This window comes from Cucurbita pepo, chromosome LG09, assembly GCF_002806865.2.
Source record: "Cucurbita pepo subsp. pepo cultivar mu-cu-16 chromosome LG09, ASM280686v2, whole genome shotgun sequence".
Taxonomy (NCBI): Eukaryota; Viridiplantae; Streptophyta; class Magnoliopsida; order Cucurbitales; family Cucurbitaceae; genus Cucurbita; species Cucurbita pepo.
Window position 1 is genome coordinate 9,654,370 of NC_036646.1, and position 25,215 is coordinate 9,679,584.

Sequence of the window (25,215 nt, forward strand, 5' to 3'; positions counted from 1 at the left end):
TGAATTGTGGGGATAGTCTTCAGTCTTAGAATCACGTCAAGCAGTAAGTAGGTAACGTGGTTATGTCGAGGAAAAACGTCAAGACCCTTATTGTCGTAAAGATTAAATATTAATTAAAAAAAAAAGGAAAATGTTTTAATTTTAAAAAATAAATATTTATTTATTTGGAAAATGTTTTGATTTTTGTACTTTAGGCGATATTAAATGCACGGCATCTTTCCAACGGACAAAAGCTCGTGACAATTTGCCAAACTTCGTGTAACGGGAGGAATCAAAAACCATTGACACGATAACCGAGATTTAAATCTCGAGATCTCAAAATATCGTTAGACGATATGATATGACGTGTTAATGCTGAGATGATTCGAGTGGCCACGTGTACCTGGCGAAGTTGAAGAGATGAATGAATGGCTATTTCTGACCTAATTTGTTTTTTTCTTTTTTATTTTTTTTATTTTAAAATATATCTCTTCGAGTACACCGAAAAGAGACATTTGAATTGACAACACCTGCCCCTGGTCTTTTTCCCAGGCCCCACATTCCCATTCGCGCACGTTATCAGTCTCCCCTTTTTATCCATTATTCTACGCCGATCACGACTTAACGTGAGCATGGAGCCAAATTTCGTCCCTCTCGGGGGTGATGATTCTCTGCGGTCGTCCGCACCGGCTTTCCGTGTTCTCGGGCAGTGGATTTTTGCTTGAAGATTGTGCAAGATATAAAATCTCACCTAATATTTTTTTAATATTTTACACATTTTATTGTTTTTTAATAAAATAAAAAGACAGAGAAATTTAAAATAGGGTGATGACGTGGTTGGGCTTGAGTGGGAGTGGGTTTGTGGTAACGGGTGTAGAGGAACGAGCCCACCAAATCTAGGGCTAGATCTCAAGGTGTACGAAGATGATAATATTACCAGTCCGTTACCTGACATTCTTTACCTCTTGTCTAAATTTTCCGCCACGTGGGCATTTCCAGTCAAACCGATGGAACGATGGGTGTACAGTTCGTAATAAATGACCCACACTTTCCACAAAATGAGCTGGATGCACGTCTACTGTCGGCCTCGTTAATTTTTATTCCCCTTTTTTACTTTACTAAAGTAAATAATTAAAATACTAAATTTCACCTCATGAACTATTTTTAAATTACCAATTTACAAAAATAAGTAAATAAGTATACAACTTTCGTTATAATAATTTAATAAATTTCTTAATGCGTAGATAAAAAAGAGTCTGACCCGAGTTTGAACCCGGCGACCTAAGGATGGCTACTTCGAATTTTTCATTACAATAAGTAAATAAGGAGAGTCCGACCTGCCGGATTCAAACCAGCGACCTAAGGATGACTATTTGGGTTTTTCCAACTACAGTCATCCGCTCTACCATCTGAGCTAAGGTCGGTCATTGACCCATTATTATCAAAATGCGAAAAGTTTATCGACATAATTTTTTAGTAAATTTTAATATATGAGTATAAATATTAAAATGTATTAAAGCATGTAAATTACAATAAAGTAAACGAAGGACGTCCGACCTGTCGGATTCGAACCAGCAACCTAAGGATGACTATTTGGGTTTTTCCAACTACAGTCCTCCGCTCTACCATCTCCGACCTGCCGGATTCGAACCAGCAACCTAAGGATGACTATTTGGGTTTTTCCAACTACAGTCCTCCGCTCTACCATCTGAGCTAAGGTCGGTCATTGACCCATTATTATCAAAATGCGAAAAGTTTATCGACATAATTTTTTAGTAAATTTTAATATATGAGTATAAATATTAAAATGTATTAAAGCATGTAAATTACAATAAAGTAAACGAAGGACGTCCGACCTGTCGGATTCGAACCAGCAACCTAAGGATGACTATTTGGGTTTTTCCAACTACAGTCCTCCGCTCTACCATCTCCGACCTGCCGGATTCGAACCAGCAACCTAAGGATGACTATTTGGGTTTTTCCAACTACAGTCCTCCGCTCTACCATCTGAGCTAAGGTCGGTCATTGACCCATTATTATCAAAATGCGAAAAGTTTATCGACATAATTTTTTAGTAAAATTTAATATATGAGTATAAATATTAAAATGTATTAAAGCATGTAAATTACAATAAAGTAAACGAAGGACGTCCGACCTGCCGGATTCGAACCAGCAACCTAAGGATGACTATTTGGGTTTTTCCAACTACAGTCCTCCGCTCTACCATCTGAGCTAAGGTCGGTCATTGACCCATTATTATCAAAATGCGAAAAGTTTATCGACATAATTTTTTAGTAAAATTTAATATATGAGTATAAATATTAAAATGTATTAAAGCATGTAAATTACAATAAAGTAAACGAAGGATGTCCGACCTGCCGGATTCGAACCAGCGACCTAAGGATGACTATTTGGGTTTTTCCAACTACAGTCCTCCGCTCTACCATCTGAGCTAAGGTCGGTCATTGACCCATTATTATCAAAATGCGAAAAGTTTATCGACATAATTTTTTAGTAAAATTTAATATATGAGTATAAATATTAAAATGTATTAAAGCATGTAAATTACAATAAAGTAAACGAAGGATGTCCGACCTGCCGGATTCGAACCAGCGACCTAAGGATGACTATTTGGGTTTTTCCAACTACAGTCCTCCGCTCTACCATCTGAGCTAAGGTCGGTCATTGACCCATTATTATCAAAATGCGGAAAGTTTATCGACATAATTTTTTAGTAAATTTTAATATATGAGTTTAAATATTGAAATGTATTAAAGCATGTAAAATAAAATAAGGAGAGTCCGACCTACCGGATTCGAACCAGTGACCTAAGGATGACTATTTGGGATCTTCCAACTACAGTCCTCCGCTCTACCATCTGAGCTAAGGGCGGCCATTGACCCATTATTATCAAAACGTGTAAAGTTTATTGACATAAAGTTTTAGTAATTTTTAATATACGAGTATAAATTTTAAAATGTATTAAAGCATGTATATTACAATAAGTAAATAAGGGGAGTCCGACCTAACGGCTTCGAAGCAGCGACCTAAAGATGGCTAGTTGAAAGTGCCATTATCTGAAATTACTTTGATTGTAAATTTAGTATGCATCCTTTCTTAATTTTAAGTATTCAATTTATGATATTAAATTTGTTGACACGTGTATATTCATATTCCCAATTTACCCTTCTTTGTGACACAAGTTGGGCCTGTGGAAATGTCGAGAGTTAAACTTGGGCCTGGACGTGGGTGTTCGACCGTTCATCTGACATGGTTGTGGGCTTGTTTGATTCATAAGATGGGTTTGGGCCTGGGCTTCAGGCCCATGACAGTTTTTGTGACCCAACTTTGGGATGAATGGTTGCATAAATAAAGCAATGAAAAATGGGATTGACAAAAAAAAATATATTTTTATCCAATAAATCCACAAAAAAAAAAAAAAAAACCTTAAAATATATCTAATAACGTATTCCACACTTAAATTAAAATTTCAAAATTTTATTTTAAAAATTATAGATTCCGCCTATTTTATTTTATTATCGACGGCTTAAATGTTCGTACTCTTGACTTCTAAATTATGTCTATATCTTATTTTTAATGGATCTCTATGTATTTATGTGAATATTGAAGATAACAAAAATACAGCTTTTTATAATACAACGATCACTAACAAATACTTGTAAAATTAATTTTGAGACTCATACCTAAAAATAGATACAGACCTACTACGAGAAAACAATCTATGAATTCTCGTGGATTGTTAGATCTGACTTCAAGCACGGATAATGACAGAAATGAAAAAATTGTCAAACATAGTAATGATTCCGTTGTACTCAAATGTTTATTTTTTTTCTTACCGTCCATCTGATAGGTAACTTTGTTTAAGAGACGTAAATTAGGTACGTGGTGTAAATGTATTATTTATGGAACTTAAAAGAATCGTTTGGCTTTGAGGTTGGATGTTAAGTTAACTATGAAAATTATTTTTAATTTATAACATCCTAAAATTAAATAAGTTTAATTATAAAAAAAAAAAAAAAAAAAACAAAAAAAACAAAAAACATGTACACGCGGTAATTTTAAAAGAAAAAACATAAAATAAAACATCGGTTCGGATAAACCGGGTTGAACATGAGATTTAATCACATATAAGCATCTGTAAGGTAAGCCCATTGACAGCTTCGTCTCCACCTCGCGAAGCTTTCCTGCTGCTCGAACCCTAGAGTTTCTTCTTCGCAACTTACGGCATCATTTCCATGGGTATGAACATCAATCTCCTGAAGTTGTACTTCTCGTACTTATTTTTTTTTCTGATTCTGATTGTAAAATCAATTTATGGAGCCAAACTATGGAATATGCCTTCTTGATGAATTTGTTGATAAAATGATATCGTGTTAGATCATTATGTAACTTGTGAGATTTATAGATTATAACTTTGCATTTCTGAATTCGATAGATATCGAGGAGGATATTCGTGCATTAGAACTTGATTCACCAGGTACAGTAAATTCTACGTACTATTGTTCTCCATCATTTTAAATTATTCCTATACATGACTTTCCGTGATTTGCTGGTTACCTGATTTTGAATTCTCTCTCTAACTGTGCCTTGGTTTGAGCTCTACCGAAGATGTTAATGGTGTTCCTAAACCAGATGAAAAGATGGAAAATATTGTGAAATCCGACAATGTTGAAGAAGGTTGGTCAATTTACTGAAGTCATTATACTCTATCTTTGGCTCTGCCTTGTTCTATAATTTACCGAAGATAGTAACGGAGTTCCTAATCCAGATGCAAAGACAGAAGATATTGAGAAGTCCGATAAAATGGAAGAAGGTCGGTCCATTTACTTGTCGTTGTAATGTTTTTAACGTGCGTTTAAAATGTTTAAAATATCATTATTGTTTGGCATTAAATTAAAAAATAATTTTTAGTTTCCAGTCAAGGAGGAGTGCTGTACGAGGTGATGTTGCCAATATTGAATCTAAAAATTACGAATAGAAAGTAAATATTTAATTATTATTTAAATGTGCTATGTTTTTCTTTGTCCAACGGAAATGTGACTGAATCATATACATGTTTTTTTTGTGTAGATCATGTAAGGGTTTTTCTATTATTTCATTTTTTAAATGTTTTTTAACTTTAAAGAACACTTACTGATTCATTTTAGCTTGTCCTATGTATGAAGTTGCAGACTATTTCATATGCATTTAATTTATTAGCCTTGGGTGTTGTTTCCAATATATGAATATTTATTAATTTTTTGATCTCGTAATTCTTGCATGGACATGCTTGAATTTCTAGATTCTTGTTTTTATGTCTGATAGACTGTTTGCTGATGCGTGTAACTATGCTGCTTTCAAATATCTTATGTGATAAGTGAATCACAAACAGCATTTTTGAGGTTTTTGTGATAATTGTAGAGTGGAGGACAGAGGACCATCCTCAATCGGCCCAAGATATCCACGTTGAAGAACAAGGTGATGGCGAATGGTCTTTCTATTTTAACTTCAATGCCGTGTTTCATGGTTTAAGACTATTTACTTAATTGCTAGTGAGCCATGTTCGTTCAAGCACTTCAATTTATAGTTCCCGTATTGAGTGACTGACCAATTGGGTTCCTTTTACAGTGGAGGAGAGCATATCTGCAAAGGAGAAGGAAGTTTCTTCGACTGTAAATGAGGATGAAGGGGATTTGGAAACGGATCGCAAAAGACACTTGAATGTTGTGTTCATTGGTCATGTTGGTAAGTATAAACTATTTGGCTGGCTTGAATGTATTAGCATATGTTACATTGTGAATGTCTAGAAAATTGGGTTTATCTTTATTCATTTGGTCGCTGGTCAGAGTTTAGCTTGATTAGGCCCATTTACTTTTGAAGTTCTTTGTGTTCTAGATGCTTATGAAATTTAGTTTGCTTATCACTTTGTTTGTGTTCTGTTTATACTTAGAAGACCTCCTTTCAATACTTTGTCTTTGTCATTATATTATATGGTTAATTTTCCTCTGGTTCACGTTAAATAGTTATTTAAATAAAATTTGGCAGATGCTGGTAAGTCTACAATTGGTGGTCAGATACTTTTCCTTAGCAATCAGGTTGACGAGCGTACGATCCAAAAGTACGAAAAAGAAGCAAAGGATAAAAGCAGAGAAAGCTGGTAAGATTTACATCCTGATTTTGACCGACTGTATTGATGTAGACAAATATCGTTTTTCTAATTAATTCTTCAATTTAATTATAAGTTGGCTGGTCGCTGAATCATGCATGTTCAGGCGTCAATTTTTTAGGGAATCAATTTTCCTTGGAATTTGCAAAAGGCTAATGGACCTACACTTATTTCTAGTTATCTAAAATATTATTTGTTAGGTATATGGCATATATCATGGACACAAATGAAGAGGAGAGAGTCAAGGTATGATTTTCATTTCATTGAACTTTTTCTTTGTTGAGTCATAATGATGAATAAATTTGTACTACTGGGTTCTAAAGTATGTAATGGGTTCCACATGTTCTTCCTTAATTATATCTCTCATGACCGAATATCAATATTTTATTTTCTTTTATAAGTTTTATGATGAATACTGATGGCCAGAAATTTTCATGTTAGTATATCACAAATTAATTTTATTTTGTTGATTGTAGGGGAAAACTGTTGAAGTGGGAAGAGCACATTTTGAAACTGAGACCACAAGGTTTACAATTTTGGATGCTCCAGTGAGTAGTTGTATTGATATAGTTTCAATAATGCTTGTATAAGTCACTAGAACCATAATTTTGTGCGCTAGAATGCTTAATGCGTTGATCGGGTAGATGTATGAAGTGAATGCTAAATGGATGATTTTGCCTATTTCTTCACTCATTTGCCCTCAGCCTTACTATCTTCATGGTTTTTATGTGTCAGTTTGATGCTAGGGATTAGCCTCAGATGACAGTTGGTTTTATAGTAAAAATAATTTAATTGAAAAAGGTTTTCAACAACTCTCAGAAATGGTCAAATTAGCTGTCTCATCATGTTCAACTTTTGATTAGTGTTCAGATTGGGTGTGAACAACTCAATACATTTTGTTTTCCTCTATGATTAATGTTCCTCTTTTGACCCATGAAAAGACCAATGCCTTCCTGGACACATTTTTTTTCTTGTTGCCACAGAATATAGGATGTAAAAGATCTCATAGTTATGTTGCGCCATTCTCTAGATTCATTGTTTCTCTGACATTTCTTAGAAGGATTAGTGATGAATTCTTACCTTTTCCAACCCTAGAAGATGACTGTTTCGTGAATTGCATTGTCTTGAGCAGTTTTGAGACTCATGAAAACTAGTAATTACTGCTCAAAGGCATGCCATACATGCTTTCATTCCCATTCTATCATCTCTTTGCCTTTAATATTCTTCCACATGCTTAATTACATAATCTGTGTAATTTACGGTGGTGGGAGCTTTTTCATGCTTTTCTCCTGTCCTGATTCAGGGTCACAAAAGTTATGTCCCAAATATGATCAGTGGGGCATCTCAAGCTGATATAGGGGTTCTGGTGAGTTATTACACCTCCCATTTTCTGCGCCTAGGCATTTGGGTCACTTTGCTTTCTCTGTGTGTTTATCTCTCTGCGTGTCTCATTTACTTTGCATTTCTATGTTTGAAGGTAATTTCTGCTAGGAAAGGAGAGTTTGAAACTGGATATGAGAGAGGTGGACAAACTCGTGAGCATGTTTTGCTGGCAAAAACATTGGGTGTTGCGAAGCTTCTCGTTGTAGTGAATAAGATGGATGAGCCCACAGTCAAATGGTCCAAAGAAAGGTGTTTTTAACCTCCTTCCCCAANCCCCCCCCTCCCCGTCATCTGGTTTAATCACTTACTTTGTTGGGAGCTGTCTTCAGGTATGAGGAGATAGAGTCTAAGATGGCACCCTTCTTAAAGTCATCTGGTTACAATGTAAAGAAAGGTAATTCTGTCTGTTATTGGCTTTTTATTTATTTTTTGTTTTCTCTTAGTAACTTTCTCAATTAATATTTATCTTTCAAATTTTTTTGAGGTCATGATTCTATATTGGATATCTTTTGGGTTTGTTTTGGTGTTTTCTTATTTTTCTTTTTTAAAAATCAAATTTAAATTTTTTTGTCACTGATCGAGTTAGATTGGAAGGTGAAAAACATGATTTTGGTAATTAATGTTTTTGTGGTTATTAGAAAACTGGGAAGCATGTATATTGTGTCTCCATGTATTACTTGTGTGCTTTCATGATTATAGCTAACGAAGTCCATAACTTTAACTTTTACTGGATGGAAAAGTCACACACTTCGCTTATTTCTGGCTGCATTTAAATTTGTGGACGTGGTTTGAAGTTGTTGACGTACATGGACTCCTCGTTCCTTTTCTTATTCGTCAATGTTGAATTGGGAAATATGAAATATAGATTAGCTACCAGGTTCCATAATTGTTTCTATTTGCAGATGTCCAATTTTTACCTATATCTGGTCTTCATGGTATTAACATGAAAGCAAGAGTGGATAAGAAAGTATGTCCGTGGTGGAATGGTCCGTGCTTGTTTGAAATCCTTGATACGATTGAAGGTCCACCAAGAAATCCAAAAGATCCATTTAGGTGAATGCATCCGCCTTTCTCTAAAATTATTGCTGCAGATTCGTTCCTACTCTATTTACTTGATGCAGTGTCTACTCTATTTCACTTTTCGTGTAATTAGTTAATATTTTCAGGTATACTCAATTCAGAGTTGGTTTAGTGCTTTGAAAGATTTCAGCTCTCTTTTTGAGCTTTGATGGATAATGATTTTTGTTATTTTTCTTTAGGTCTTATTCTGTCAGATTGAAGCCCCCATTGGAACCCATTTTTGTTCTATTTTGGCTACTTTTGCGGGACTTTCTTTTTATATGCTCCTTGCTCTTTCATTTCTTCTAATGAGAGCTTGATTTCATAAAAACCCCACGAACTCATTTACTCAATTCAACTTTGGACTTTCAATTCATCATGTTGATCCCGGGATTTGAATAAATGGAGTAAATGAGTCATAAAATGTAAATGAGAAGTTGCCACATTGCTACCACGTTCTATGGGTGTTGTTCTGATTGGTTAATGCATATAATTGACACTCAACTTGTAGGATGCCCATCATCGATAAATTCAAGGACATGGGAACGACCGTCATGGGTAAAGTTGAATCTGGCACCGTGCGTGAGGGTGATTCCTTATGGGTAATGCCAAATAAGGTACTTTCTACAAAACTTAGATATTTAGTTTTCACTTTTTCTGCAGTGTTTCTTCAATTTGCTGCTTTTTGTCTTACTATGGGGATTGAGGATTTTAATGCATGCACAGACTCAGGTGAAAGTTGCTGCTGTGATGTGTGATGAAAATAAAGTTAAGTGGGCAGGACCTGGCGAAAATCTTCGTGTTAGAATAACTGGAATTGAAGAAGAAGAAATAACGTCTGGGTTTGTACTATCAAGCGTTGGTATGGTTCTGCCTTTTCCCAATATTTCTTTGTCGTTTAGGCATACATGGTTGTCTTTTTCCCACCTTTAAAATCAAGATTTATGATGATCAATCATGAAAAATTAAGTGTAATTTATATGTAACGCAAATTAGTTATCCCACCTTGATGTGTACGACATAAACATCCTAAAGTGTCAGGATATTCTTGGGTACATTTGACTCTCTATTACGTTCATCAAAAATGAGTTTTGAACTATTCTAACGCTTCAGGCAATTTGCTATTCTTAAGAAATTGAGCTTGATGGTGTATAGTTGCTATTTTCAGTTCAGTTTACTACTCTTTTAGTTAAACTTAACACCCATTTATAAAGCCATTCCAATTATAAACTGATCTCAACATTGGCCTATGACATACTCTTAAGAAATTTACACCAGGCATGATTTTAATAAAAGAGAAAGGAAGCACTGGTTTAAGATATTAAAATGATATTGAAGAATCCAATAATGGGTGAAGCCGACAGGTTATAATTAGATATCTCATTTCCGCCTAGGGAAGGGTTCTAGTCCTGCCGCCAGTATACTCACATTTTAAACAAATAGTTGCAGTCTTGACCATGAGCACTAGAAACATATCTTGTAATTGATGTCTCCTATTTTTCCTTTCAAGCTTCTTGTCTTTGGTTTCCTATTGTTCTTCTGTAATCAACATTTTGATGTTGGAGGTTACACCCCGTTTTGTTTCATTCATCAAAGAAATTTATTTCCCTTTCTCAAAAAAAATATTTCAAAAGCTGTCGTTCTACTCGTGCGTTTCATGCTGGTGATAGACATGCAAATCCTAAAATTTAGTACCCAGTCTTTACAGATATCCAGTTATACTACAGCATTAGCTTTGATCCTCCTACGTGGTTGTTGATTACTATTTATTGTCTTTTCTATTCCATTGTTGTGAACTTGACAATCCTCTACAATATTTTGTTACCTATTTTTTCCACTAATTGCTCCCCTTCCCCAAAAAAATTGCAGCAAAACCAATAGCCGCTGTTTCTGAGTTTGTTGCGCAGTTGCAGATTCTTGAGCTGCTGGATAATGTGAGTGATCATTTTAAATTTGTTATTTAGCCTTCTGTGTCTTCCTGGAGCTTATGATTTGAACTCCTCAAGTCTTTTTTCCGCTGTAGTGACGGGAAGTTTTAAACTAAGTCATACTACTTCTTTTAGGCAATATTTACCGCTGGATATAAGGCCGTACTTCACATTCATGCTGTTGTTGAAGAATGTGAGATCATAGAGCTGCTACATCAGATTGATCCGAAGACTAGGAAACCTATGAAAAAGAAAGTTCTCTTTGTAAAAAATGGTGCAGTTATTTTGTGCCGCATCCAGGTTCAATTTCTTACCCAGCATTTTATATACATAAAGACAGAATATCTTGTCCTAGCCTGACTAAAATATTTTGTATGTCATCTTGTTCTTGACAAAACTGTGCCTCAATAAGTTATTCTGGAATTTCGAAAATGTTTTCCATGAAATATTTTTAATAGAAATGGTAATGCTTTTTTTAAAAATAGATAATGTAAACCCAAATGAAACGGTAGAGATCTTTTTCAGCTTGGAAAATCTTTTTAGGATGCAAAGGCTATAAAGTCGCTGCATTGGCGAAGAGGTTCGTTAGTTAGTGAACGCAATAACAAATAAATATAATAGGTTCATCTGAGCTTCCTTTCTGATATCAAACAATCTCATTTTCTATTAGTTTCTCTAAAACTCTGCGGTTGAATGCCTTGAGAAGGAACAAGGCGTGCTCCTGTTGTTCTTGCTGAACAATGTATTGATTAGTTAGTGTGGAACTTGTTAATAAGTTACCGTAGATAATTATTGGCATTTGTTTATGTACTTTGCAGGTCAATAACTTGATCTGCATTGAGAAGTTCTCTGATTTTCCTCAGCTTGGAAGATTTACACTTCGGACTGAAGGTGATAAATTACAAGTTTGTCTACCTTTATGAGTTCATCTAGGCTAATTTTTATCATCACAATCTTTAGTTATATCTATTGTATTTGTGTTTGTAGGGAAGACAGTTGCCGTAGGAAAGGTCACTGATATTCCGGCTGCAACCAATTAAACAATTTTGATCTGCGAGGTTGGTTGAGTATTAACGTTTCATGAAATTTGATTTCCTTTATTATTTGTAATTCTATGCTAGATAAGTTAGTTGATGGTCGAATTATATCTGGAGGTCGATGGAGTTAGTTTCTAATGTCCGGTATGTTTTGAAAAAATTGACTAAACTCAATCGATGAACTCCCTTCTTTAGGATTAGAAACAAGAATAATATCATTTAGGAGAGAATTCGTGCATGGTACCTTTTTTACACGGCTGAAAGTTCAGGGGGGAAAAAGCTCGACAATCATCACAAGTTCTTAGTGGTCAAACTTAAATGTATTCAGATGGCTTTCAATCCACATTTCAGTCCGTGGGCTCAAACGATGATTCGTTTTTTTAGTCGTTTGTAAAGTGAGATTATACTTTCACCTTTGAAGTCATTAAAATTGTGAAAGCAGGATCATCATAGAACGTTTAGGGAAAAAGGATTCCATGGTGGCTCACCTCCAAAATTTTAGTATCCTAAGTTTGAACAAGTGTAGTGATGTCGGATAGCTGTCCTGTGAGTTTAGTCAGGTGTTGACCTCGACACTCGCTAATATATTTATTTATAGAAAGTATATTCAATTTATTTATTGTAAATTTTGAAATGTGTCAGACTAGGGAAACTTAATGGTGAATTTGATAAGAGCTTCCGCATGAAGAAGGCCTGTATGCTCGAAGCTGTTTTTCTATGGAGTCAATTCCCAATCGTGCTATATTGTCTATGCCAAAAGAAACTAAAAACATCGATGAGTTCCATCTTTTTTGGATACTAGCCTTATACACAATTGTTTTTGTTTGATATATGGGTGTAAAGTTTGATCTGCTTCTCTATCTTGGAATATACGGCAGCATTTTCTTAGTTAATCCAATCCACATGTCCAACTTTTTATGTGTTCCTTCTTTTCCCGTGATTGAATGAATTTCTTGGGTATCCATGGTGAGATTTTGGTGTGTACTAGCATCAAGGTGCTAATAACATGAAGATGAAGCTTGAGTTTGTTAACTTAATTGTTTCTCAGTATTTTCTGATACGAAAATCAAAGGAAACGGTGAAGAGTTGAAATGGATACAAGAAGTACATGTTATTTTGTTTAGTAGATTTCATATTTTGTTATCCTAAAATGATTTGAATCTTGAATCAATTGGTGGGCCTTTCAGGTTAAGTTCATCGAGGTGGCTAGAGTACTTGTGTCTTGATATTTGCTGATTGGCTTTATTTGAATCTTCAAAGACGTTGAATTTGTTGTTCAGAATGTAAATGCCAACAATATTTTGTAACCTAAAATACTTAATATTTTGGCTTTTTTAATTAATATATATCATTTTGAGGAAAAATAAATAAATATTTTGAATGCAAATGGAGATGTTGTCTAATGGGAGGAATNCCGGGGGTACCCTAAAAAAAGGAACCTTTCCTCTCCCCAGCCATTTGCCATTTCGGGTTAAGAAGATGTGAAAGCGCCTCTCTCTCTATAAGAACGGTGCGTCCCGTGGTGTGAAGGGAGAGGGAAAAGTGGGAGAGGAGAGGTTTTGAATAAGACGGGAGAGAAGGGGTTTTGAATAAGATGACCTTTTCATTTTTTTTTTCCATATTGAATACTGAAAAGTAATAAGAATTAGAGGTGTTGAGCTTTTTATCATCTTGGTGTCGAGCTATTTTTCCGCAGGACTTCCCCTACTGTATCATCACCACAGTAGAGTTTAACCACCAAGTTCGGAATGGATTGGTGTGGTTCCTCTGGCCTGTTTAAATGAATAATGGGATGGAGTGGGAAGAGATTTTGCTCGAAAGTCATAGATTTTACATCTTCATCTCTGCTCTAATCTACCCACAAAAATTAAATTATAATTTTATTAAAAACTTAAAAAAAAAATTAATTTAAAGAACAATTATTTAATTTTATATAATAAAATGTAAATTGGAAGATCGTAATTGAGAAAATAACTATTATATAAAATAGATTTTAAAATTAAATTGAAATTATATTTTTATTTTGTTGAAAGTTAGATAGCTGAGACATTTGTAAAATACCAAGAATAGAATTAAAACTATTTTTAGTTATTATTATTATTATTATTTTTTAATAATTTAGCCTTAAGAAAAGTAGTTATTCTTCCGAGACCATTTTGGTCATTTGGCATTCTCTCGAAATCTCCTGTCCTCCCCCTTCCGCCCTCACTTCTCTCACGGTGGTCTCTAGGGTTTGTCTCGTCGCCATTTTAAACTTTTTTTCTTTTCGCACTCGATTTTCATCACTTTATTCCAATCCTCTCTCTTACTGTTGGCGGATCCTTTGAGCTCTAACTTCCTCATCTATGGCGGCTCCCGCTGTACCTCAGCCCCGATCCTCCAAAACTGAGTCTTACGTTGATAACAAGCGCAAGGAGGATATTCGCCAGGCCAATATCGTAGCAGCTCGAGCTATCGCTGATGCTGTTCGTACTAGTCTTGGGCCCAAGGGCATGGACAAGATGATCTCCACGGCTTCCGGTGAGGTCATCATTACTAATGACGGAGCGACCATTCTCAACAAAATGGAGGTTCTCCAACCTGCCGCGAAAATGCTCGTCGAGCTGTCGAAGTCGCAGGACTCTGCTGCTGGAGATGGTACGACCACTGTTGTCGTCATTGCAGGTTCTCTTCTTAAACAGTGTCTTTCTCTTTTGTCCCATGGGATTCACCCCACTGTAATCTCTGATTCCCTCCACAAGACTGCCATTAAGGCTGTGGATGTGTTGACAGCAATGGCTGTCCCAGTTGAGCTATCGGATAGAGAGTCGTTGATTAAATCGGCTAGTACATCGCTAAATAGTAAGGTTGTTAGTCAGTACTCGACACTGCTTGCGCCGCTTGCAGTCGATTCGGTGCTCTCGGTTGTTGATCCTGCTAAGCCTGATTTGGTAGATTTGAGGGATATTAAGATTGTGAAGAAGTTGGGCGGGACCGTGGATGACACTGTGCTTGTGAAGGGTTTGGTGTTTGACAAGAAGGTAAGTCATGCGGCTGGGGGACCGACTAGAATAGAAAATGCGAAGATTGCAGTAATTCAATTCCAGATTTCACCACCTAAGACTGACATTGAGCAGAGTATTATCGTTTCCGACTATACCCAGATGGATAGGATATTGAAAGAGGAGAGAAATTACATTTTGGGTATGATTAAGAAGATTAAGGCCACTGGTTGTAACGTCTTGTTGATTCAGAAGAGTATCTTGAGAGATGCAGTGACAGATTTGTCACTACATTACCTTGCCAAAGCTAAGATTTTGGTGATTAAGGATGTTGAGCGCGATGACATTGAATTCATTACAAAGACTCTCAATTGTCTGCCAATTGCCAATATTGAACATTTCCGCGCTGAGAAGTTGGGGTATGCAGATCTCGTTGAGGAGGCTTCAATGGGTGACGGGAAGATTGTTAAGATTACGGGCATTAAGGATATGGGACGGACAGCTACTGTACTTGTTCGAGGATCAAACCAACTAGTGCTTGACGAGGCTGAGCGGAGCTTGCATGATGCCCTTTGTGTTGTTAGGTGTTTAGTAAATAAAAGGTTCTTGATTGCAGGTGGTGGTGCACCAGAGATTGAGCTGTCCAGGCAGCTGGGTGCCTGGGCAAAAGTGTTGCATGGAATGGAGGGTTACTGTGTTCGTTCCTTTGCAGAGGCTCTTGAAGTTATCCCATATACATTGGCTGAAAATGCTGGGTTGAATCCGATCACAATTGTTACAGAACTGAGGAATCGCCATGCTCAGGGTGAGATCAATACTGGAATCAATGTAAGGAAGGGGCAGATCACAAACATCTTGGAGGAGAATGTGGTTCAGCCACTACTTGTAAGTACAAGTGCAATCACTCTAGCAACAGAATGTGTTCGAATGATTATGAAGATTGATGACATTGTCACAGTGAGGTAGAGTGTGGGCTTTGAGAGAAAAAATGCTGGTTTGTTGTATTTCCATTTCTGTTTGCAATTAGAATCTAGAGTTCTGTTTTGGTATGGCTACAAGAATTTTCATGTGTTCTTTCGTGCAACTTGCCTATAGTTGATTGTTATGTCTTTTTTCCTATAAGAATTTTATGGACCATTATATTGGTGAATACATTCTATATTTATCTTTTCTAGTTTTTTCACTTATGTGTAGTCTTCAAACATCATCAATTACTTGAGCTGTTCTGTGATTCTACTTTTCTCTGTTGGCACATCTTGGGATTTTCAAATTAGCTGATTCTGCTTGTAGACTGTTAGTAGAGGTTTCTCTTGGACTTGTTATTTTTTCTTCCTATATTTTATATGTCAAACTGATCGTTAATATTGCTACAATGATTCTTCCTGTAGAATTGGTCTTTCCCAGACTATTGTTGTAGAACTCATCTCACTCTTGGAGCTTGCCATTCTCATAATTTTTTTAAACTTTTCGTGGAGTTCTAGTTAGTGTACTATCTTCTTCTTCTGAACTTCGTACTTGCCGATTGAGCTCTAAAGGTCCACCCTAGTAACCCAATTTTTGGCCGAGTGTAAGAGATTTCTGTGGATTACTAACTGCAAATTGGATTTCTGTAAAATATTTATGGTGATAAGAGACAATTTCATTGATAGATATGAAATTCACTAGAGAGTATCCATAGCTTAGGAGTACTTACAAAGGCATTGTTGTGAGTTTCTTTCCTCAGTACTAAAAATGCAACTTCTTTTTAGCCAGATTTCCTGAATGTTTGCTTAACAACATCCTGCCAATGTCCATAAATTTGCCCTATCTTTGAATCTGTCGCCACGTTGGCTTTGGGCAAAAGATTCTTTCTTGCTTTAGGAAACGTGGTGTAGAAATCCAGAGTATTAAATAGACTTGTCCATACTATCGTGGCCACAAGAGAGGAGAAAATAAGGATTGTGTCTAGTACGTTGTCTGTTCCTAAAATTTTCTGAATGTGGTCTGGTAGAGGAAGCATTTAGGATTAAGAAGTTAGGATTCTAGCTAGAAAGAGAAAGAGATAGAGATGGAGATTCCTCCTTTGTTCGAGGGGCCATTACTCTTGTCGCCTATTCACTCAGAAAATTGGAGCTGTCCATGGTTTGATCCTTAAAGGCCTAAGGAAGAGCAAATCCTACTTGGAAATGATAAGCTAAGAACTTCCCCAGCTGGGAGGTTGTAGACCCTTGGAAACCATCCTTTCTTATCCAAATCATTTTGGGTATCTAACTGAGTAGCATATCTCATTGATCATTAGATCTGCAGGTTAACGATTTTGGCCCTCTTGTTCGTTAACGATGAGTAAGACTGACTACTTTTCAGTTTTCAGTTTACTTTGTGACTGCTCGCATCACGATTCGTACCCTACTCGATAGAAATTCCCTATGATTTTGTCATTTCTAGAAGACACCACAGTAGGGGTTTGGAGAAAACAGAGAGAAAGCGGGAAGGTTGGTTAACATAGCTTGAACCATTGTAAGATGCACTCTTTTACCAAATTCTTGCTGGGATTAACAAGAACTGAATTTGGGATTGCCTCCAGAGTGTAGTGTTCTTGAAGAATGAAAAGGATAGGAACCAACCTTGCAACCCCAAGTTCATGCAGTCGAATCAAATCTTTACATCTGTGTTAATCTTGTCTGCCAAACACTTTTAAGGTTCTTCTAGGACTAGTGTCCTTCTCTAACTCCTCTAGCGAACATATGGCCCTTAGAATTTCTACTGACTAGAATGGAACAAGAAAATTCAAAGCCTTTATTTCCCCCCAAGAACCATTAGCCTGGGACCCTTGCTTAAGAGACTCGTAGCCCAGATAACTTTTGATATGTTATGGCTGCTACTTGTTTGGATCTGTGAACTTAGGTTCCTTGTTTCATATGTACTTGATTTTTTGGAATGATCGTTGAGATTGTGTTCATGTGTATTATTTTGATCAGGGTTTGTTTTATAGATAGGTTATACAATTGTCTCTTTGAGTTATAAATATGCATTGTTTTCGCACTAGGGACACATTGTTTGGTGCCTTTGCATATCATGTGCATAAGGGGAACCATTTGCTTTCTCCTCCTCTACACACGATGAATTGTGTAGGAGTATTTATAAGACTAGACTATCAAATACTTAATCGTCCTATTTAGTCAATATGTTGATGAAAGTTAGAGATTTATATTTTCTAGAACCCGACTGCTCTAATACTAATTTGACTATCTGTAGATCAACACCTACCCACCGAATGAATCCAATATTAATTTGACTATCTGTAGATCAACACCTACCCACCGAATGAATCCAATACTAATTTGACTATCTGTAGATCAACACCTACCCACCAAATGAATCCATCGTGTAGGGTAATCTATTAAGCTAATATAAAGCTAAATATAAAGGAGATGCAAATTAAGAATAGTCATCAAAAATAGACATGTAAAAAACTATATAAATATTTTATAAAAATATATTACTTAAAAGTGCATGTATGTTAATGCCTAAGCTTAACAAAATAAATATATTACTTTCAATATTTATTTGTTTTACAACTTAAAACAAAAAAAATATTCTCTTATAAACATTATATTTAGTTATGAATTAATTGGTTTGGTGGTTGAAATTTAAATTAAGCTTTGAAATATATATATATTTTAGAATTTGGCTATGAATCTAATTTTTTTTCTTATAAAGATGAAAATTCTTATAAATATAATAAATGTTTAATTTTCTGTAATTTTAAAATTAGAATTTAATCATAATAATTTGATAAAATCTCATAAATGTAATCTCAACCATAAAAATTTAATTTTCAAATTATAAGGATAAAATTTGTAATTTAGTTAAAAAAGTAAAAAACTAAAGAAATATGAATTTGATTGAACTTGGAAAAAAAAAAAAATAATAAAATAAAAAAAAATAAAAAAATTGTAACGCGGTAGGAGGAGTAAAAAATTGGGAAAAAGAGGAAACGCCTGAAAGTTACACATTTTAATGGCGGCGTAGCCTCCAAATCCTAGCCGGTTTGCCTCCACTTCCCATCTTTTTCTCGGTATTCTCTCTGAAGCTCTCGTCCCCAAAACTGTGTCTCTCCCTCTCGGATGCTCCTTTGGTGACCTCCTTTCTCTTTCCATTTACAGGGTGCATCTTTTTGAGCTCTGCTGACGGAGATCGTCGAAGAATTTCATTCGCACAACCTCTGTAAGCAAAGGCTCTCGGCGTTCTGATTGCTCATCTTATCTCGCCAATTTTGTGTCCGATCGTTAATTGGTTCTTCTGATTCTCCTTTCTCACATCGGGATTGAGTTTTGTGTATCGTTGTTGGGCCTGATCGGTCATGTACTCTGTTCTACTATCACATATTATAAGAAAATTAGACTAGGGTTTAAGTGTTTTCTATTTTTCTCCTTCTATTTTCTAGTTTCTAGTTTCTATTGATTGTAGCTTTGGGTTCCATGTTAATGGATTTTCCCTTCCCAGTATTGTATTATTGACGTTTATATGATTATTATCTTCTTATTTATTTTTTTTTTCCTTTCTTGATATGATTTTCTACGGGGAAAAGGTGTGAAAAAAGTAGAAAAAAAGGGAAAAAATTGGTAAAAATTATCATCTAGCAATACGCTCTTGCCATCCCCTTTTTTCGTAATAAAAGAGAGCGAGAGAGGGAAAAAAAAAACGAGACTGTAAAACTTGTGTGTTATTTTCGAATGGGGAGCCCTGCACTGAATGGCCGGAATAATGGGCAGCGGTTAGGCATTACTGACCCCATTTCGTTGAGTGGACCGACGGAGGACGACGTGATAAAGACTCGCGAACTTGAAAAGGTTCTGGGTTGTTTACATTTGTAGTATCATTTATTGCAAATAAGCTATTTTTTCTCCTGAACTTAGTTGTTCTTTTTTTTGGGGTGTTCAGTATTTGCAAGATGCTGGATTGTACGAAAGTCAGGAGGAAGCCGTGAGTAGAGAGGAAGTTCTTGGAAGACTAGACCAGGTTGGGCCATCCTTAGTTGTTTTTGAGAAGTAGAAAAGAAGAAAACAATGATTCAGTTTGCAATGCTTGCGCTTTAACATTGTGTCTTTGCTGTTTAACTGATAGAACATTGTGGTTTTCGTACTCTGTTAGTAATATTAAGTCTTTTCTGTACATGGAGCAGATTGTGAAGATTTGGGTTAAAGCAATTAGTCGTGCAAAGGGGTTGAATGAGCAACTGGTACAAGAAGCAAATGCTAAGATTTTCACATTTGGTTCATATCGTTTAGGGGTACAGACCTGTTTTACTCTTGTAGAGCTTTATTCTCTATGAGATTTTGATGCTGTGTGCTATGATTATCTTCCGAAGATAAATGCTTTTAAATAATGGTTTTGTTAGAATTTTCTGTCTGTGATTGCTTCAGTCTCAAAGATTCAGTACTTCTATTATGTATAAACCAGAAGATTATACCATGATTGCAACAGTGTTTGAAGTATGCTGAATAAATCTGGGTGCTAATCTGAAAAATTGATTTGTATGTAGAATTTCCCAAGTTCATACTTCCATAAGATAGTGATGTTGATTGTCATCCTTTCATGATCCATTGCATGCAATTTTCAGATATTTAGTTGTTTTTTTTATGAATGCTGGTGGCATCTGACGGTGCCCAGATCTATTGTAAATAGAAAGGTAGTTTCATGCAGATATAATTAACTTCTTACTAATGACTAATGAGCCGAGCATTTCTAATTATCATGGATTGGACTATTGGTCAATAAGGGCCAACGTAAACAGTTAAGGGTTTAGAGGGAATGTAGTTGAGGAACCTGTCTTGAATTATGATTGTAAAACACCTATTGACATGGAATTTGAACAAATTGTTAAATTTAAAGCTTGAAATAATAATGAGAAGACTTCTCACTTATTTTAGTATATATGATCTTGTCATTACTAACTTGATTTGCATTTTTCATACTTGTCTGTTGACAATCACGGGAAGTTAAATAATCAAGTTGTATGTATAGTTTGTATTGTCTCTTATCCAAAAAACAATCAAATTTTTGGGCCATTATGCTTCATTCGTATGTATTTAATTTGTAAATTTGATGTATCAACCACAAATTAGATTTCTATTGGACTTAACAAGTAACTCATTTTCATGTAGCTTTTGGTTGGCATTTATGTTTTTTTTTTCAAGGATGATCTTCATTTTAGAGAGTTCTATTTGTCCTCTATAGTGGCTGCAGCTAACTCTACTTGTCAACGAATGCATTTGTTTCTCCATCTTTCCTGTCCCTCTCTCTATCTCCTCCCTTTCATTGAGGGTTTTCCCCCGTTTTGCAACACAGCATTGTAGTTTGTTAAATAAGAAAATGGAACCGCAAAAGGAGGTTAGGAAAGCCAGGCGCCAACCAACACATTTGATCCCTCTTTAAAATGAATGTTGCAACTTTCTCTTTCAAGCGACTCGCATAGAGCTTGAATTTCTGACTACGTTGTAGTCATTTTCTTTTCTTTTCAAGGAAAGTTTTAACTATTTATTTTTATGTTTATAGGTGCATGGCCCTGGTGCAGACATTGACACACTCTGTGTGGGACCTAGACATGCAACACGTGAAGTGCGGCCAGCTTCCATTTTCCTGAATACTTGTAGTGCATTAATTTTTCATATATTCTGGTATTTTAGCTTTGTTGACTCAAGAATGCTTATTTGCTTGGCTGTAGGAAGACTTTTTTGGTGAGTTACATAAAATGCTGTCAGAGATGCCTGAAGTATCTGAGTTGCACCCTGTGCCTGATGCTCATGTCCCTGTCATGAAATTTAAGTTCGCCGGGGTTTCTATTGATCTTCTCTATGCGAAATTGTCACTTTGGGTTATTCCTGAAGTAAGTCATTGTATACCAGCATAATCCCATTTAAAATTATCCCTTTAATATTTCACGATTATGATGTACTGATGCCATGTCATGCTATACAATATAGGTTTAATAAAGTTTTGTAGCTAATTTGGAGTTTTACTGTTAGAAAATAGATTTCTTAGTTTCCTTTTCCATGCTTGCTATATTTTCACTCTGGACTCTTATTACGTCTTCCCCTAGCCTCATTGAGGTTCATAAATGTTCTATAATCTTTGTATATTTTCCAATACCAATAGATGTTGGTATGATCTGCTCTTAATTTTTTTTATTCTGGACCAGGACTTGGATGTATCTCAGGACTCAATACTACAGAATGCAGATGAACAGACCGTTCGTAGTTTAAATGGTTGTCGAGTTACTGATCGAATCCTGCGATTAGTTCCAAATATTCAGGTTGAGGATTAAAACCTGGCTAGATTTTTTCTCTATCTGAATATTAATTCATTCTTAGATATTGGTTAATTTATGAAGTGCAGAGTTTCCGAACAACATTGAGATGCATGAGGTTTTGGGCTAAACGCCGAGGTGTTTATTCCAATGTATGGTACAGATGTCTACAAAAGTGGATTGCTTCTAATTTCATGCAAAAATTTCTTACACAATCATGTGACTTTTAATTACTGTGGCCAGGTTTCTGGGTTCCTTGGTGGTATAAACTGGGCATTGCTCGTTGCTCGCATATGCCAACTATTCCCCAATGCATTGCCAAATATGCTTGTGTCCCGTTTTTTCAGGGTCTTCACCCAGTGGCGCTGGCCTAATCCAGTCATGCTGTGTAGTAATGAAGAAGGATCTCTTGGACTTCCAGTTTGGGATCCTAGGAGAAATCCAAAGGATAGATACCATTTAATGCCCATCATTACTCCTGCTTATCCTTGCATGAACTCTAGCTACAATGTTTCTTCAAGCACCTTGCGTATTATGACTGAAGAATTTCAGAGGGGACATGACATTTGTGAGGTATATATCTTCTGTAATGTTCTGCAATGACATCTTTTATCCCCAGTTAGGGATTTGCATAATGAGTTTAATTTTATCCATGTTTCTATCTCATGTCCATTTAGTTGTTTGACCTGCTGTCATAGGTTCATTGTAATTTTCGTTATCTTTAATTTGATGTCTCATCCATTCTTCTATATATATATATATATATATATATATATATATATATTTTATAAATTACTTTTGCAAGTACAAGGGAAGTTTATAGTGGCCTATGCCATTTTCAATTTGATTGCTAGTACTCAAGATTTCTATAGGTTGGGTTCCATCTCCAATTTTTCAGTGTTGAGTGAAATACGAAACCTTGTTTATGAATTTGCTAGTGGGATTTGGTATGTTCTTAAGAAGGTGCGATTTTTAATGATCAGCCCAACTACAGTTTGGGTTTGCAATCATTTTGACATGGTAACTTCACCTTATTGACATTAGAGAGCTTTTCCTCTTTACATGTCCACGATGCAGGTTAAGTATTGTTCTGATTTTACTTTGATGGTTTTTAAATGTTGTCAGGTTATGGAAGAAAACAAGGCTGATTGGGATACGCTTTTTGAGCCTTACCCCTTCTTCGAAGCATACAAAAACTATTTACAAATAGACATTACTGCTGAAAATGCTGATGATCTAAGAAAGTGGAAAGGTTGGGTTGAATCTCGTCTCCGCCAACTGACATTGAAGGTGAAATTGTAATTTCATAGTTGTTTACTTTTGGCCTCTGTATCATTTATCAAATTTTGAACTCCTTTTTTAATTATAAATGGAGATTGACTTGGGCTCAATTGTGATGCAGATTGAGAGACATACGTATAACAAGCTTCAGTGCCATCCACATCCAGGCGATTTTTCTGATAAATCCAAACCTTTCCACCATTGTTATTTCATGGGTTTGCAGCGAAAACAAGGAGTTCCTGCAAGTGGAGGTGAACAGTTTGATATGAGGTTGACAGTTGAGGAATTTAAACATTCTGTCAACATGTATACACTGTGGAAGCCTGGGATGGAGATATATGTATCACATGTGAAAAAGAGGAATATACCAACTTTTGTTTTCCCAGGTGGAGTCCGACCTTTGCGTGCATCAAAAGTGACATGGGATAGCAGGCGTAGTTCAGAACTAAAAGCTTCTGACAGTGCTCAAGTAGACAGGCCATTTGAAGTTGCAGAAAGTATAGATGGAGTAGATGATAGAAGGAAAAGAATGCGTCTTGATGATAATGCAAATACTAACTCGAGAAATGGAGAATGCTTGGTTGTTGTTCATTCCCACCCTGAGGAAGTTCACGAAGTCAGCCAAGTCAGCACCACTAGCTCATGTTCCATTAAGGATTTGAATTCTACTCCTACAAGTGCAAATAACTTGGAAAATCTGGCAGATGTTTCCTCTCAGAATAATGGAGATCATGGATCCATGGAAGTTGATCATTCCACAAACATTGTATCGGCAGCTGCTGATACATCAAGCTGTAAAGAAGCAGAGAAGCTGGCAATTCAAAAGATTCTGTCTGATTCATATGACTCTCACCAAGCTTTGCCTAGTGAGCTAGAAGAGCTCGACGATTTTGATTATAAAAATCAAGCTAAAGATTTTGGGGCCACTAAGCAAGGTAGCCCCTTGATGTCTTCGGTTGCCAACACATCTTCTGTGGTGCCTATGACATCTTGCAATGAAGCACGCCAGTCCTCAAGTTCATATTCCAATGGGGGCTTAGAGGAGCTCGAGGTTTTCTATACTTTCATCAAAACTTTATCTCTTTCAATTCTTCTGTACTATCATATAGCTGGTGTTCTTTTCAACTTCAATTGCAGATTACTTCTGTCTTGGTAGCGTATTCTTGTAAAGTGCTAATGGGTTGCTTGAGGGTGGTTTTACATGTTATTTTTCTTTGTTTTCCTGTCTTGAAAATGAAGTTGTTCAAGGATAACAGGTTAACAAATAAAACATTGTAGTAAGGTTAATATTCAAGGGGAAAGTGGTTTTTTTGAGGGCTTGAAATTCTTTTTTGATTGCCCCTCCCATTTAAAACTATATTAACTAATAAGCTCCGTTTTTACTCCCTTGGTATCTCACTGCTTAATTTCTTATGTTAAGCCTGCTGAGCTTGTGGCGCCATCGTCAACGGGGACCGCTCCTGCACCTGTAGCTGCCCGAAAGCCAATTATCAGGTGCTTTGCTACTCCTATTTCTGTAGAGAAGAAGAACGGCTGACATTCGATTAAAATACTTGATAAATTTTTCTTCCCACTGTCGTTTTGATATGGGTTGCTATCTTGAACGTTCCATTTCCATAGTCTCCTCGTACTTTTTCCTTTTGGTTGTGAGTTATTACCACACACCATCATTGTCAATGTTGGCTTATTCATTCCAGTTTCTTTTCTTCCTTCAAATTGCAGGTTGAGCTTCACTTCCTTGGGCAAAGCTGGTAAAAGCTCGTAAAGAAGGGTGTCTCCAAAAGAGCTCGGGAGAGAATTCTTCTAATCTGTTATGTACCAGGCAATGTCTAGCCAATCGATTTTCTTTTCATGGAACTCTTGACCCTTAATAATACAAAAAATGAAAAAAAGAAGTCCCGAGTTTTTATGTAATATGTATAATGGGCTTGAAGGCCCTATATGCCAACAGTTCTACATATATGTACTAGTCGGTGTATGCCTTATATTTCTACCACATTAATGCAGATGATAGTTTATATTATGTCTTCCAAACACTTGAAAAACCAATACATTTCCCCTCTGTGATCATCTTTCGTATGTTGAGAGAGAACGTGGTCATTTTCTGGATGCA

General features: G+C 36.0%; 3 protein-coding genes and 7 non-coding genes across 11 annotated transcripts; 3 read left to right on the forward strand and 7 right to left on the reverse strand.

Moving 5' to 3' along the window:
- Window positions 1-1,310: 1,310 nt before the first annotated feature.
- On the reverse strand, window positions 1,311-1,403 carry TRNAY-GUA. Its single transcript has 2 exons — window positions 1,367-1,403; window positions 1,311-1,346 (listed from the first exon to the last, which is right to left on the reverse strand). It is a non-coding gene; the product is annotated as a tRNA-Tyr (tRNA).
- Window positions 1,404-1,609: 206 nt separating this feature from the next.
- On the reverse strand, window positions 1,610-1,702 carry TRNAY-GUA. The gene is made up of 2 exons: window positions 1,666-1,702; window positions 1,610-1,645 (listed from the first exon to the last, which is right to left on the reverse strand). It is a non-coding gene; the product is annotated as a tRNA-Tyr (tRNA).
- Window positions 1,703-1,908: 206 nt separating this feature from the next.
- On the reverse strand, window positions 1,909-2,001 carry TRNAY-GUA. Its single transcript has 2 exons — window positions 1,965-2,001; window positions 1,909-1,944 (listed from the first exon to the last, which is right to left on the reverse strand). It is a non-coding gene; the product is annotated as a tRNA-Tyr (tRNA).
- Window positions 2,002-2,128: 127 nt separating this feature from the next.
- Window positions 2,129-2,221, reverse strand: TRNAY-GUA. The gene is made up of 2 exons: window positions 2,185-2,221; window positions 2,129-2,164 (listed from the first exon to the last, which is right to left on the reverse strand). It is a non-coding gene; the product is annotated as a tRNA-Tyr (tRNA).
- A 127-nt stretch (window positions 2,222-2,348) lies between these two features.
- Window positions 2,349-2,441, reverse strand: TRNAY-GUA. The gene is made up of 2 exons: window positions 2,405-2,441; window positions 2,349-2,384 (listed from the first exon to the last, which is right to left on the reverse strand). It is a non-coding gene; the product is annotated as a tRNA-Tyr (tRNA).
- A 127-nt stretch (window positions 2,442-2,568) lies between these two features.
- Window positions 2,569-2,661, reverse strand: TRNAY-GUA. The gene is made up of 2 exons: window positions 2,625-2,661; window positions 2,569-2,604 (listed from the first exon to the last, which is right to left on the reverse strand). It is a non-coding gene; the product is annotated as a tRNA-Tyr (tRNA).
- A 118-nt stretch (window positions 2,662-2,779) lies between these two features.
- Window positions 2,780-2,872, reverse strand: TRNAY-GUA. Its single transcript has 2 exons — window positions 2,836-2,872; window positions 2,780-2,815 (listed from the first exon to the last, which is right to left on the reverse strand). It is a non-coding gene; the product is annotated as a tRNA-Tyr (tRNA).
- A 1,239-nt stretch (window positions 2,873-4,111) lies between these two features.
- On the forward strand, window positions 4,112-12,873 carry LOC111801903 (eukaryotic peptide chain release factor GTP-binding subunit ERF3A-like). Of its 2 annotated transcripts, none has more exons than XM_023686129.1 (20): window positions 4,112-4,239; window positions 4,436-4,477; window positions 4,609-4,677; window positions 4,769-4,813; window positions 5,401-5,457; window positions 5,608-5,724; window positions 6,025-6,136; window positions 6,346-6,391; window positions 6,622-6,693; window positions 7,449-7,511; window positions 7,623-7,777; window positions 7,858-7,922; window positions 8,431-8,581; window positions 9,099-9,204; window positions 9,314-9,449; window positions 10,457-10,521; window positions 10,651-10,815; window positions 11,334-11,406; window positions 11,503-11,573; window positions 12,740-12,873. In XM_023686129.1, exons 1-19 carry the CDS (start codon window positions 4,236-4,238, stop codon window positions 11,553-11,555), a joined length of 1,596 nt encoding a protein of 531 aa, XP_023541897.1. In that variant the 5' UTR covers window positions 4,112-4,235; the 3' UTR covers window positions 11,556-11,573; window positions 12,740-12,873. The 2 variants fall into 2 exon arrangements, with proteins under 2 accessions (XP_023541897.1, XP_023541896.1); XM_023686128.1 differs by lacking the exon at window positions 12,740-12,873 and adding an exon at window positions 12,195-12,512.
- Window positions 12,874-13,700: 827 nt separating this feature from the next.
- Window positions 13,701-15,716, forward strand: LOC111801855 (T-complex protein 1 subunit delta). Its single transcript, XM_023686048.1, has one exon. It carries the CDS (start codon window positions 13,898-13,900, stop codon window positions 15,497-15,499), a length of 1,602 nt encoding a protein of 533 aa, XP_023541816.1. The 5' UTR covers window positions 13,701-13,897; the 3' UTR covers window positions 15,500-15,716.
- A 2,790-nt stretch (window positions 15,717-18,506) lies between these two features.
- Window positions 18,507-25,136, forward strand: LOC111801792 (nuclear poly(A) polymerase 1-like). The gene is made up of 12 exons (XM_023685947.1): window positions 18,507-19,365; window positions 19,457-19,534; window positions 19,698-19,805; window positions 21,071-21,133; window positions 21,240-21,401; window positions 21,714-21,827; window positions 21,911-21,973; window positions 22,065-22,394; window positions 22,947-23,111; window positions 23,224-24,153; window positions 24,523-24,596; window positions 24,825-25,136. Exons 1-12 carry the CDS (start codon window positions 19,249-19,251, stop codon window positions 24,865-24,867), a joined length of 2,247 nt encoding a protein of 748 aa, XP_023541715.1. The 5' UTR covers window positions 18,507-19,248; the 3' UTR covers window positions 24,868-25,136.
- Window positions 25,137-25,215: the final 79 nt, after the last annotated feature.